The 15,282-nt window shown below is 43.7% G+C and overlaps 1 protein-coding gene across 2 annotated transcripts in view; it reads left to right on the top strand.

Annotated features, from left to right (window-relative positions):
• The window catches only part of ppm1f (protein phosphatase, Mg2+/Mn2+ dependent, 1F), a 34,446-nt gene that overhangs the window by 8,400 nt on the left and 10,764 nt on the right, over window positions 1-15,282 (top strand). For both annotated transcript variants that reach the window (XM_080003440.1, XM_080003441.1), the window contains exons 3-5: window positions 10,414-10,541; window positions 14,436-14,638; window positions 14,837-15,025. In XM_080003440.1, coding sequence (XP_079859566.1) covers window positions 10,414-10,541; window positions 14,436-14,638; window positions 14,837-15,025 — 520 coding nt within the window. The remainder of the gene's footprint in view (window positions 1-10,413; window positions 10,542-14,435; window positions 14,639-14,836; window positions 15,026-15,282) is intronic.

Here is a 15,282-nt window from a genome sequence, read left to right as displayed (position 1 = left end):
GCTCTCTTTTCTGTCAAAACACTGCATAAGGTAGAATTTTTCAAGCTAATATGGGTACTGTGTGTCTTAAAGGATTTCTGCTGATACTCTTGGCACTTTTAACTTTTGTTGTGCTGGGGCACTATGCCAATGGGAGTGGGGTATTGTTTACCTCAGCTGATTGCGCTCTCTGAGCCTACACTACTGCCCGGAGCGAGACCCCATATCCCTGACGAGTTGAAGAGGAGGCGTCGGGGATGTAGGGCCGGTGCCAAACGGAGAGCAAGGAGGTGGAAATAGAAACCATTTCTTCCTTCGATTGTCATGGGGAATGTGAGGTCCCTGGCGGATAAGATTGACGAGCTCAGAGCGCTTACGAGGACACAGCGGGAATATCGGGAATGCAGTATTATGTGTTTTACCAAGACGTTGCTGCAAGAACATATTCCGGATGCTAATGCCACTGTCCCCGGCTTTCAGACGGAACGGGCTGAGAGAGATTGCAGACTGAGTGGTAAGAAGAAGGGAGGCGGGATTGCAGTGTTTGTGAACAACAGATGGTGTAATCCCGGACATGTTACTGTGAAGGAGCGTTTCTGTAGCCCAGACATTGAACTGTTGCTGGGAGTTTTCATCCATATTATCTGCTGAGGGAGTACACATGTGCCATCTTTATTGCTGTTTACATCCCACCATCAGCTGTTGCCGATACGGCTTGTGACGTCATCAACTCAGTCTCTGCCAGACTAACAACAAAACACTTGAATGCATTCATAGCAATTTCTGGAGACCTTTTACGACACTTCTCTCTCTGCTAGATTTCCAACTTTTCAACAATTTGTCAACTGCAGACCAGAGAAAATAAAACGCTGACTTTTTTATGAAAATTTAAGGGATGGATACAGCGAGGCTGAGGGAGAGCAAGGAGGCATAGAGGCAAAAGCTGGAGAGCAAGTTCCAGCAAAACGTGTGGGATGTGTGGTCAGGAATGAAAAAGATCAGTCTGCAAGGTGAAGGGTGGTCAGGCTGAGGGAAGCCTGTACAGAGCAAATGGCTGCCTTCCCCACGCTGTCTACAGGAAGGGGCAGAACAGACTCCTCTACTTGAGGAAGCTCAGGCCTTCAATGTGTGAAGAAAGATGTTGCATATCTTCTACCAGTCTGTTGTGGCTAGTGCAATTTTCTCAATTTTCTTTCTTTCTGTTGTGGCAGCAGCACTAGAGCCAGCGACTACAAGAAACTGAACAAAGTGATACGCAAGTCCTGCCACCCCACCCATGGGGTGGGGTCGCGACCACGGGGCCAAGCCCTGAACCTGCAGTCCACACCCCCGACCGAAGCCCCAAACCAACACACAGATGCCAGCCAGCCCCCCTAACACCCTCTTGGGGCCTGGGAACCCCCCATGGCCACAGCACCAAGCGCCACAGACGTCCCAATAGCTGCCGGGAACCTACCCAACCGCAGAGCCCTGATGAGACCCGAGGGACCCCCACATGCTGCAAAACACCACGACATTGCCCCGATTTAGGAAGACTGAAGTATGATGGTTGAAGTTGTCAGTGTATATAAGCAGCCCATATTCCATTAAATGAATCAACATTGTTTTTTGATATTGCCAATAGTTTTTCCATTGAGATGTATTCTGTTAATAAATGTAACCATTGGGATGTGGTGAGATTATCTGTTTTTCCAATTGAGTAATATTTTCTTGGCAATTGTTTTTTTTTTTTTTATTTATTATTATTTTTTTAAACCTGTGCTGTCAGCATGCTGGGCATACAACACAGTATTTGTATGCCATTTGCATCCAGGACAGAGTTAGTCTGCAAGAGGAGTTCAAGTTCTCCACCTGCAATGCAACTCTTTATTAATTCTTAAATCATCAAGAACTGCTGCAATAACTCTGTCCTGTGAATGCCCTGTGGAATGACAAGAGCACAGTTTTGGTTATGGAGAGCCACCACCAACCCCCCTCTTTGGAGAACTATTCATCATGTTTGGATCTATAACAACTGATCACTACTCCAAGAGGGGGAGTATCACCACGGTGAGACAAATAAACATAGAAACAAACATTTACACAAAAAAATGAACATTGGATGACAACATGTATTGAAAAACTGAATTAGGTCCAGTTAGTTCCAGGAAAACTGGAACTACAACTGGTCCCGTGGCCTCTTCCTGTCAAAGTTATGGCAGTAAATAAGGGAGGAAAGGAGGTCCACCGGTGAGTGTACATGACTTATCCCCATTGGTACTGGTGTAGAAGGTCGGTATTATGTTGCGGCGCCTCCAGGCAGCGCAAGGGGCCCCGAAGCCCCTCGAACTCCACAGCCCCCCTGGCTGCAGGAGATCCCCGGGTACCCGGCCCTGCAGCCACGGAAGAGAAGCCAGGGGGCCGTGGAGCAATTCCCGCGCCCAGCCCAAGGAGCATGACCAAGTCCCAGGGAGCACAAGGAGGCCCTGCGCCCCAGGGGCGCACACATACAACCAATCCCCGGGCTCAGGCACAAGACGCAGGCCGCTGGCCCGGATCACGGCCCCATGGTGACAGACCGACACCCCGCCCAAGCTGCCCGCGGGCCGGCAAGACACCCACACACACCCACACCCTGCACAACGCACCCTCACTCGCATCCCTCCTGTCTCGTAGACCCTGGTTCGATGGAGTGTTGTTGTTGTTGTTGTTGTTGAAGCATGCTTGGGCAGGAGCGTGACAGGCAAGATGGCAGCTGCCCGCCGCATCCCCACCCACATAGCCTGCACCCCGCCATCCTGCAAGCCTTTGGTCTATTGTGTGGTGTATGTGCTGAGTATGAGTTTTGGCACTGGGAGAGATAGGCGATCAAAATGGGTGGATGGTGAACTGAGAAACTGGAATGCTCTGACCCAGAAGGGATGATAGCTCTTGGTGATGTTGGTCCAGAATGTTTGGATAGGTGGGCAGAGCCTATTAAGGGAACAGTGAGAACGTACTGAAACATTGAACAGTTGGACAGAGAAGGTCAAATTAAGTTCACCTGTAAAGATTATAGTGCATTTTAGGTTCATCCTGAAATTTCACCCGAAAGCCGAATATCCCTAACTTTTTGTGAGTAGTGTATCATCTGCATACAAACTGATTTTGTGAACTGTTTCCTGTTTCTATGCCAATTATATTACTGTTTTGACGGGTGGCCACCGTGAGGGGTTCAATAAAGATGGCGAATAGTAAAGGGGAGAGTGGACACCCTTGTCTTGTGCCATTTTGTAGAGTGAAAGGCTGTAAGGTGTAACCATTGGTGATGACAGAAGCAAATGTTGAGATGTACAGAATTCTAATCCATTGAATGGGTCTATAACTGGAGGTGAGGGTTGGGTCCTTATTGGGTTTGAGCGAAAACAAAATTAGAGCAGTATTCATGTGCAGAGGTATGGTGGAGGTTGTCTTCATCTCCGTAACCATTCTGATGTATAGTGGGGATATAAGTGGCCATAGAATTCCAATGGCAAGCCATCTGATCCAGGTGATTTATTGTTAGGCATAGAGAAGAGAGCTTCCCCGAGTTCTTCTAAAGTAAGTGGTTGATCTAATATTGTACTGTAGCCTGCTCTGTGGATAGTTTAGGGATGTCGATATCATCAAGGAATGAGTTAATGTTTGATGTATTTGATTCATTATCTGAATGATATAGCTTATTATAAAAGTGTCTGAATATTTTATTGATGTCTTGCAGGGTGTGTTATCCTACACTGTGCATCTTTGATGGCTGGAATAAGTTTTTTCTCTATCGTGTTTCAGTTGATTGGCAAGAAATGTACCTGATTTGTCATTGAATTCAAAATAATTCACTCTTGTTCATTGCATGAGGAATTGTGTCTTTTGATGGATAATATTATCAAGGTGATTGTCCAGATCTCATTTCAGATTTGTTCAGTGGGTGAGTGGGCTTGTTGGGAAAGCCAGTCTTTTAATCGTTGTAGTTTATTTTGGCATGCTTGTCCTTTTTTTTTCTTGTAAGAGGAGAATTAAACAATACTACCTCTCAGAACTGCCTTTGCTGTTTCCCAAAGTAAGGGTGGTGATACTTCTGGAGAGTCATTTAAGTTAATTAAGAATGTCCATTCTCTGGAAAGGAAATGGTTATGAACCGTGGTGTTAATGGTGTTAACCGGCACCTGCCAGGGGGGTTCGGGTTAGTTTCATTAATGAGGCTGAAACTAATTGGCCTGTGATCAGAGATTACAATAGGTTACGATAAGATTTCAGGATTAGCAATTTAGGACATTACAAAAAAAATCAATTCTAGAGGAGCTTTTGTGGGGTGGTTAGTAATATGTGCATTCTTTATGTGTATTATTTCACATAAATATTAGCTATGGTTAATTTGACGTCTCCTAAAATTCTGTTAATCATTCTGTATCGCCCTTCTGTGTCTGATATTTTGGTTTTATTCTGAGATGGGATACTTTTATTGATCAATATAGGAACACCTCTTCTTTTATTTATTTATTTATTTATTTATTGATTGATTTATTTATTATGTGATGCAGAAAACATCCAATTAACCCATTTAGCTTTGAGTTTGAGGTGCTTGGATGCAGTGAGGGGAGTTTTTTGCAGTAGACTGAAGCTGGGGTTCATCCTGGTAAGGTGACTGAAGATTTTGCTACGTTTAGCTGGTGAACCTATGTGATATACGCATTCCAACTAACAAACCTTATGGATGTCATGGAGGTTAGCTGTGGGGTGATGGATATGGATTTGTACTTTTCCCATGCACCAGCACAGTGCATCAATGCAATAGCGACACTATTATGCCAATGTTTTCCCATAAATAGGTCAAGTTTTTCTCCTTTACATTCCTTTTTACTGTCCTAGTATTGCAGGAAATTTGTAGGACACAACAAATGACAAATAAACAACGATAAACAAAGAACATTGCAGAGTCAGACATACATATGGTGAGAGAGTGGATAGAGTGAGTGATGTATGGAGGGAGGATTAGGAAGGTGATATGATGAGATTGAGCAACAATCTTGACATAGGATGCTAATTTCTACATCTCACATATCGGAATTACCAGAATAACCAGGGTGTGGTGGAGGAGTCTCGGAATAACAGACACTCTATATATAGTTTATCAACAACCAACGATACCCGTTTACCCTTCTGCCGGTTCTCCTTCAGTATGCGGTACAGCACCTTCTGTCAGTAGTTGATCTCCTGGGGGAATTGGTCGTTCATACCCAGCGTGGTTCCTTTCCTTTGCTTTTTACCAGCTCATTGTGCTTGAAGTGTTCAAATTTAGCAATGATGGAGCGGTGACTGTTCCCCACGCGGTGGAAAGTGATCTGCTTCACTGTGTCTCTAGGGAGTTTTAGGGCGGTGTGGAGGAAGTCTTTCACCATCTTTTCCGGGATCTCGGTGTTGTTCTTGGGGAGCCCAGAAAAGATGAGGTTGTCCCGCATACTTCTGTATTGTATATCCAGGAGAGTCTCTTTCATTATTTTATTTTCTTCCTTTACAACCTCCATCTCCGTTGTGAGACGCTTCACAGAGGTTTTTAGATTCGTGTTGTCTTTTTGCATCTCGCCGACCGTGCAAAATCAAGGCTGGCTTTAATCTCGGAAATGTCTCAAAGGAGCAGACCAAGCATGTCCAGCTTCTTGTTAATCACATCCAAGACACTGACCTCTACGGCACTGGGAATTTGATCATTTGTATCTGTAGCTGAGTCTGCCTTCTTCCTCTTGGCTGGGCTGTTATGGTCCTGGTACTTCTCCAACATCTACTCGTTATAATAATAATCGATATAACCCTCAAGCTCAATTTCATCAGGATGATTCACAGTTTGGAAACCCCAGGAACAAGCAGTGTGCGGCCATCAGTTTAACAGCAGTTCTTAAAAACAAGATTTAGAATGTTTGTAAATGGACACAAATTGACCTAGACGATGTTTTTAGGCATGCAAACTTGTCACCTTTCAGCGAAATTTGCCACAAAATTGGCCACCTACGTGATTCGTGGAGATCCGATGAGAAAATATTTAGGTGGAGGGGGGGGCCTTCAATCCATCTGTTTGTAGATCTCTCAAAATGCACAGGCGCTGCTGTCACCTGGCTTCAAGAAAAACTAGGGCACGGACATGGACATACAAGCTGTGTCCCATTTCAGGGGCTGCAGCCTTGTAGGCTGCATTTTAAGACTGAATGCGTCACACTGGTGCGACTAAGTGCTGTCCCATTCTGGAGGCTCCTTCAAATGCGTTCTAGAAATGCAGCCTTGTTTTCCCTGATTTTAAGGCTGCAACATTTGAAGGTAACACGTTTCGTAGTCCTGAAAACGTCACCTTAGTGACAGTCTCATTGTTGTGAACTATTGGAGATAACGCAAGTTTAGTTCTAAAGCGGCCCAATCCTCCATTTAATGTGGAAAGGGATGATGACAATGTAAGTAAAAGTTTTTTTGATTAGTATAATTTTCTACAATTTTCTATAATCTTTTTGTTCAGTAAAGTTACTCAACATCAACTTGGTGAGAGGGACCTGCTCCATTGACATGGACCCTCAGGGTGAATTAGGCACATAGAATTTTGCGTAGGGCACCATGGAGGTCAGGACCGACTCTGTTTGCAACCGACCACTACGTCCACTCCACACTTAATTCATGCCACGCAACTCAAGGACATGCACTGAGTTGGCGGTGCGTGGCGGCAAGCACCCACACAATTTCCCGGAATTGTCTTGGAGAGTATCAAGTTTGGAATTGGTTATGTACCGAGTGGGGCTGCCTTTTGCACTTAATAAATTCATAATTTGTACTTAATTTTGTGCAGTCTTGTAATTCTTTTAACTTGTGATCAAGACAACCCTAAAGTAATACTAAAAGTTATCAAAGGTTAGCATTTATTAACTTACTTTTCAAAAAGGAAATGGCCCCAGAGCATAACCCCGGAACCCCCTAGTGGGTCTGTGTTTTTCTCCGCTCACGCTCATCATCTTTTTCACGCATCAACAATTTGCATGCCTGTGTTTTGATTAAAGGAAATAATGTTTATCAGGATATGAAAAGGTCTGATAGAACGTATGATAATGTTTTGCAAAAACAGAATTTCCAAGATGACAAACTATGTTTAATGCAACTTTCCAAATAACGTATGCTGAACCGTTTACTGGCTGCATATGTATGTATAGTATGTATGTCTGCATGTGTGTGTATATATATATATATATATATATATATATATATATATATATATATACATACATACACACTACTCACAAAAAGTTAGGGATATTCGGTTTTCGGGTGAAATTTCAGGATGAACCTAAAATGCACTATAACCTTTACAGGTGAACTTAATTTGACCTTCTCTAAACTTTTGAATGCACATGTCCAACTGTTCAGTGTTTCAGTACTTTTTGCATAACTTGCTGTTCTCTAACAAGGAGCTGAACGGCAAAATTCACAACAGGTGTTTGATCCATGAATCGACCAATACATTTCCTGGTTCAATTAGAATTGGTATTTAAACAGTCCTCTTCATCACGCTGTTCACATTTTGACATCATGAGACCAAGATGACACCTAACAACTGATCAACAGTACCTCGCCATTGTGAGGCTTCAAACAGGATGTTCTCAGAGGGAAGTGGCCACTGAGCTTAGAGTGTCACAGAGTGTCATCAGCAGGTTGCAACAGAGATACAGAGAGACTGGAAGAGTCACAGAAAGGCATAGAAGTGGACGTCCTTTGGCCACATCCAACACTGATGAGCGGTTCATTGTGAACAGTGCCCTGCGGAACCGGATGATGAATGCCACTCAACTCCAGGCACATTTAAGGGAGGTGAGAGGCACCCAAGTGTCACGTCAGACCATTCAAAACTGTTTTCATCAGCGTGGTCTGCGTGCTAGACGACCTGCAAGGGTACCTGACCACACCACCAGGCACAGGCATCATCGTCTTGCACGGGCCAGGGAGCATTTACGCTGGACGAGGGACCAGTGGGCCTCAGTGCTGTTCTCTGATGAAAGTCGATTCACGTTGAGCAGAAATGATGGTCGCCAACGATGTTGGAGACGTCAAGGAGAGCGCTATGCATCAGCCACTGTTGTCACCAGACGAGCCTTTGGTGGTGGTGGTGTTACAGTGTGGGCAGGTGTGATTAGTCAATACAGAACTTCCCTACACTTTGTGAATGGTACAGTGCCAAGCCCATACTACCTGAATAACATCATTCATCCAGTCATTGTGCCCCTGCATGAACAACACAGGCCTAATTTCATCTCCATGGACGACAATGCTCCAGCTCATCGAGGTCCCATCATCAGGGAATGGTTGCTGGAGACTGGGGTACCTCAAATGGAGTGGTCTGCACTTTCTCCAGACCTGAATCCCATAGAAAACCTATGGGATCAACTGAGTCGCCGTGTAGAGGCTCGTAACTCTGTACCCCAGAACCTCATTGACCTGAGGGCCGCCCTTCAAGAAGAGTGGGCTGCCAGGCCTCGGCAGACAATAAGTCGACTTGTGAACAGCATGAGACGTGGTTGTCAAGCTGTAATTGATGCTCAAGGCAACATGACAAGTTATTGAGACATTGAAATTTTTGTTGTGGTATACCCACCGCTGTTGTTGCTTTTGTTTCAATAAATTGTTTGAGATGAGGAAATCACCATTGCATGCTTCTACTTAAATGCCCTACTTTCATAATATATCACTGTAGCGTGAATTTTTTACATTTTCCATAAATTTCACACGAAAGCCAAATATCCCTAACTTTTTGTGAGTAGTGTGTGTGTATATATATATATATATATATATATATATATATATATATATACACTCACACACAGTATATGTGTGTTTATCATATATATACACAAACATGTGTGTGTGTGTGTGTGTGTGTGTGTGTGTGTGTGTGTGTGTGTGTGTGTGTGTGTGTGTGTGTGTGAGTGTGTGAGAGCGAGAATACGAGGGAAATAAATTGAATATTTTGTGAGAAATATTCATATTTTTTTCAGAAAAGACACTCATTCCCTAGGTGGTTGACCCTGGAACTTTCTCAACCTCCAGAGTTGGGGGTTGGATTTTGCTAAAGCTTGACAACTAAGGTATCAGAAGATATTGTTTTGATAGAGATCATCTCTACGAGTCTATAAAAAGATCTTGCGGCCTTTCTGCTGAAACAAAAGTCTCTTATATTTATATATATATGTGTATATATATATATATGTGTGTGTGTGTGTGTGTGTGTGTGTGTGTGTATATATATATATATATATATATATATATATATATATAAATGTTATGTGGATAGCTATATGGCAACAGGGCAGGTGCAGCTTTCCAGCAGCGATGGTTTTAGATCAGTGGTATTTAAACTCTGAGGTTGAAGAAAGGAATTTAACCAACTTGGGTAATAAACTTCTGTATATAAAGCCACGGTGTGCCTCAAAACTCTATGGTATCATTTAAATTCCATCACTACCAGAAGAGCATGGGATTTCCCACAGCCACAGTCCACACTATGACCTATGAGACCTATGATCTTTGAAAGGGAAGTGGGGGGGCCGTGTGCCATTTCCTGCTCTCTTCCTCAGGGAAACTTCCTGTCAGAAAGGCTTTTTTTTCTTACTGAAATTGCGTGCGTGCGTGCGTGCGTGTGTGCGAGCGTGCGTGCGTGTGTGCGTGCGTGCGTGCGTGCGTGCGTGCGTGCGTGCGTGTGTCAGAGCTCCAGGCTAACTTTTTATATTGGTGGCACTGGTGCGCCTAACTTTTTAATTAAGGTGCACCCAAAAACTTTCAGGTCAGATTTGCCATCATACCTCCGCCGATGATGTCGGTCTGGGCTGGGTCTTTCACAGCTGGGGACAGGTGTAACAGGCACTGCAGCATTTTTCTTGACCAAACAATTATCCATAGTTAGTTCTCTTCATTTTGAATTAGGCTGTGTTTTAAGGTTGTGATGTTGCTCACAATTTCTCTTGTTTGTGCGTAAGGAATGTGGGAGGAGTATAGGGCGCAGTCTCACACATACACACAGAGACATGCACGGCAGATGTGCAAGATGTACATAAAATCCCGCTATACACCGACAAAATAATCCATAGAATATAGGCTTTGTTCATAGTATTCGTTCAAGCAAATATCTGCGCACCCAGTTGGTGTTTGTTAAAAAATATTTTGATATATATTGTTTATCAGACTGCTAAATTTCAGGTGCACCGGGGCGACCAATTATAATGTTTAGTCGCCCTTGACCAAATTTCGGTCTCACCCTGGTGGGGGGGGGGGGGTACGGGGGGTACGTGCGCGCCCGCCAACCAGCATCCTGGTCACAGGGTTGAAAAAAAAAACCCTGAGGTAAATCCATTCTGAGCTGTGACATGGTTTCTCACCACGTGTTATGTTGTTTGTTTGTTTATTTATTTATTTGTTCAGGGATGCCCCTCAGGCGCTAAGCTCCCTTCTGTGCCAGGCGGCACTGTCAGAGCTGCTCAAGAGCGACCTTTCACCATTCCGCTGCACTCAGGAGAATGAATCCGGTGAGGAAGAGGAACACGGAGTCTGTGAGTATGCTTTTGCTGAGCATATGCGGTCAAGTCATCACTATGTGGTTATCTTAGATTCATCCAGTCAGAAGGTTGGAAAAATGTTTAGCGGTCTTAAGCATTTAACAAGTATACCACAGAGTAGACAGGGGTAGAATTGAGACCTCCACGGGCCCCTCCACGTGGAAGGGCGACTAATTTGTGATCCCCCTGGGTCTACTCTACTTGAGATGGCTACAGACATGGTTTATTTGCCTGCACATAGACCCTGTGCACCGACGGAGACGCATGATCTCCATACCTCCCTAACTGGCCCCCAACCTAGCTAACTGGAAAAACCTGCACGTCCTGTCAGAAGGATTATGAGGTCGCTATTTCATCCTGTCACCAAGGTTTAATTGACAGATTGGTGTTTAGTCATCCGTTATTGAAACGCATTCTAAAGGGTGTGCGGAGACACAGACCGGTGTCACGCTTCTTAGCTACTCAGTGGGAATTAGTACTGGTTTTACACACGCTGGTTAAAGCCCCCTTGGAGACCTTGGATCAGGTTCTGCTTTAGTTTCTGTCAGCCAAAACTGCTCTCTTATTGGCTCTGACATGTGCAAAGAGAGTTGGTGATTTATCTGCGCTGTCTGTGGCTCCTTCATGCCTCAGGATCCAAGGAGTTGGTAAATCGGCAATTTTTTTTGCGATGCTTTGAGTCTCAAAAACCAACTTCTGACAAAAATATGAAGCAGATTGTGTGTGTGTGTGTGTGTGTGTGTGTGTGTGTGTGTGTGTGTGTGTGTGTGTGTGTGTGTGTGTGTGTGTGTGTGTGTGTGTGTGTGTGTGTGTGTGTGTGTACACATATATATCTGTGTATATATAATGTGTGTGTATATATAAATATATATATATATAGAAATGATAGATGTGTGTATATATACTGTATGTGTGTGTATATACAGTATATACAGTGGGGCAAAAAAGTATTTAGTCAGCCACCAATTGTGCAAGTTCTCCCACTTAAAAAGATGAGAGAGGCCTGTTATTTTCATCATAGGTACACTTCGACTATGAGAGACAGAATGGGGGGAAATAATCCAGGAAATCACATTGTAGGATTTTTAATGAATTAATTGGTAAATTCCTCGCTAAAATAAGTATTTGGTCACCTACAAACAAGCAAGATTTCTGGCTTTCACAGACCTGTAACTTTTTCTTTAAGAGGCTCCTCTGTCCTCCACTCCTTACCTGTATTAATGGCACCTCTTTGAACTCGTTATCAGTATAAAAGACACCTGTCCACAACCTCAAACAGTCACACTCCAAACTCCACTATGGCCAAGACCAAAGAGCTGTCAAAGGACACCAGAAACAAAATTGTAGACCTGCACCAGGCTGGGAAGACTGAATCTGCAATAGGTAAGCAGCTTGTTGTGAAGAAATCAACTGTGGGAGCAATTATTAGAAAATGGAAGACATACAAGACCACTGATAATCTCCCTCGATCTGGGGCTCCACGCAAGATCTCACCCCCTGGGGTCAAAATGATCACAAGAACGGTGAGCAAACATCCCAGAACCACACGGGGGGACCTAGTGAATGACCTGCAGAGAGCTGGGACCAAAGTAACAAAGGCTACCATAAGTAACACACTACGTCGCCAGGGACTCAAATCCTGCAGTGCCAGACGTGTCCCCCTGCTTAAGCCAGTACATGTCCAGGCCCGTCTGAAGTTTGCTAGAGAGCATTTGGATGATTTAGAAGAGGATTGGGAGAATGTCATATGGTCAGATGAAACCAAAATAGAACTTTTTGGTAAAAGCTCAACTTGTCGTGTTTGGAGGAGAAAGAAAGCTGAGTTGCATCCAAAAAACACCATACCTACTGTGAAGCATGGGGGTGGAAACATCATGCTTTGGGGCTGTTTTTCTGCAGAGGTCACCAGGACGACTAATCCATGTAAAGGAAAGAATGAATGGGGCCATGTATCGTGAGATTTTGAGTGAAAACCTCCTTCCATCAGCAAGGGCATTGAAGATGAAACGTGGCTGGGTCTTTCAGCATCACAATGATCCCAAACACACCGCCCGGGCAACGAAGGAGTGGCCTCGTAAGAAGCATTTCAAGGTCCTGGAGTGGCCTAGCCAGTCTCCAGATCTCAACCCCATAGAAAATCTTTGGAGGAAGTTGAAAGTCCGTGTTGCCCAGCGACAGCCCCAAAACATCACTGCTCTAGAGGAGATCTGCATGGAGGAATGGGCCAAAATACCAGCAACAGTGTGTGAAAACCTTGTGAAGACTTACAGAAAACGTTTGACCTCTGTCATTGCAAACAAAGGGTATATAACAAAGTATTGAGATGAACTTTTGTTGTTGACCAAATACTTATTTTCCACCATAATTTGAAAAAAAATCCTTTAAAAATCAGACAATGTGATTTTCTGGATTTTTTTTTTCTCATTTTGTCTCTCATAGTTGAGGTTTACCTATGATGAAAATAACAGGCCTCTCTCATCTTTTTAAGTGGGAGAACTTGCACAATTGGTGGCTGACTAAATACTTTTTTGCCCCACTGTATGTGTGTGTATATACAGTATATTTGTGTATGTATATGTTTGTATATATGTGTATGTGTATATATATATATATATATATACACAGCGTATCAAATTATTATACAAATTATATTTTTCTTTGATTTTCCTAAATAGTCGATGCAAATGACATTCAGCATAATTTTCAAGTCATCAACCGTTAGGGTATAATTTGAATGTTATTGAACAAACCTCCCAATGATAACAGTATTGTTTTCAAAAATAATAAACTCAAAATGCACTGTTCCAAATTATTATGCACTACAGAGTTTCAAACATTTTATAGGTTGTATAGAACTGAAAATGGTCATTTGTTGAATTTGCAGTATTAGGAGGTCATATTTACTGAAATCAAAAGCTATTTCAATCAAAAACATCTTAACAGGCCAAGTTACATGTTAACATAGGACCCCTTCTTTGATATCACCTTCACAAATCTTGCATCCATTGAACTTGTGAGGTTTTGGAGAGTTTCTGCTTGAATTCCTTGCAGGATGTGAGAATAGCCTCCCTGTTTTGCTGTTTTGATGCGAACTGCCTCCCACCCTCATAGATGTTTTGCTTGAGGATGCTCCAAAGGTTCTCAATAGGGTTGAGGTCAGGGGAGGATGGGGGCCACACCATGAGTTTCTCCCCTTTTATGCCCATAGCAGCCAATGACACAGAGGTATTCTTTGCCGCATAAGGTGGTGCATTGTCATGCATGCAGATGATTTAGCTACGGAAGGCACGGTTCTTCTTTTTGTACCATAGAAAGAAAGTGGTCAGTCAGAAACTCTATATACTTTGCCAAGGTCATTTTCACACCTCCAGGGACCCTAAAGGGGCCTACCAGCTCTCTCCCCATGATTCCGGCCCAAAACATGACTCTGCTACCTCTTTGCTGACGTTGCAGCCTTGTTGGGACATGGTGGCCATCCACCAACCATCCACTACTCCATCCATCTGGACCATCCAGGGTTGCACGGCACTCATCAGTAAACAAGACTGTTTGAAAATTAGTCTTCATGTATTTCTGGGCCCACTGCAACGGTTTCTGCTTGTGAGCATTGGTTAGCTTGAGATAAATTGAAAAACCAAAAATTTAATTTTTATGACACTTAAATACATTTTGCATAATAATTTGGAATGCGGTGTATATGTATGTGTGTGAGTGTATGTATATATATATATATATATATATATATATATATATATATATATATACACACAGTATGTATATGTGTTTCTATGTTGAAGTCATTGAAAATACGACCTGGGATAGCTGAATCAGCAAAAGAAAAGTATTTCAAAACAAAATTGGAAAATATCTGTCGAATATTTTTTACAGTGCTCTCCTCTGAGTCCATCCAACGCTTCTTCCTCAACAAGGTGAAGGAGGTGGCTGTGGCCTGGCAGCGGGATTTACCAGCCTTCCCCGCCGGTGCGTCCCAACCCCCCAGCTACGCCGTCCACGCCATCAGGAACGTGCGGAGGAAGATGGAGGACAAGCACGTTGCCGTGGCTGAGTTCAACCAACTGTTTGGCTTCCAGGTGAGCATGCCGCGGTTGATATCTGGTGATGGCTAATAAATGTCAATAACGAGTCAGGGTTGAGACCGTGAGGCAGGGATGGATTTTTAGCCTTGGCATGTACTGTGTGTAAATAGCTACATAGCTCAACCCTTGGACATGTTCCGTCCAAGAGTTATTTTCATTTGACGTTTGTCTCCTTTTTATGCCTTGGGACAGGATGGTGTGGACCGGCGGTACTACGCTGTGTTCGATGGCCATGGCGGAGTGGATGCAGCAACCTATGCCGCTACCCACCTCCATGTGGCCCTAAGCAAACAGGAAACGCTACACAGTGATGTTGCGACGGCCTTCAAAGCAGCCTTCAGCCACGTGGATGAAATGTTCAGGGGCAAGGCCAAGAGAGAGGTACTGTAAATGCTTTATTTTACATAAGAACATAATTTGTCTCAATCCCTTGGGTATGAAGGATGTTGGCGAGACTGAAGCATGCTTGTGACTGAAACCTGATAAATGAGGGGCTTGGCGGCTCAATGATTTGCACTATTGCCTCACAGCAAGAGGGTTCGAACCCAGAATGAAAGGAGTCTGCATGTTTTCCCCATGTTCACGTGTGTTTCCTCCGGGTGCTCCGGTTTTCCCCACCCCAAAAAACCTGCGTACCA

This window comes from Zeus faber (assembly GCF_960531495.2).
Source record: "Zeus faber genome assembly, chromosome: 7".
Lineage (NCBI taxonomy): Eukaryota > Metazoa > Chordata > Actinopteri > Zeiformes > Zeidae > Zeus > Zeus faber.
Note: the sequence above shows the minus strand (reverse complement) of the source record. Positions and strands in the feature narration are given on the sequence as shown.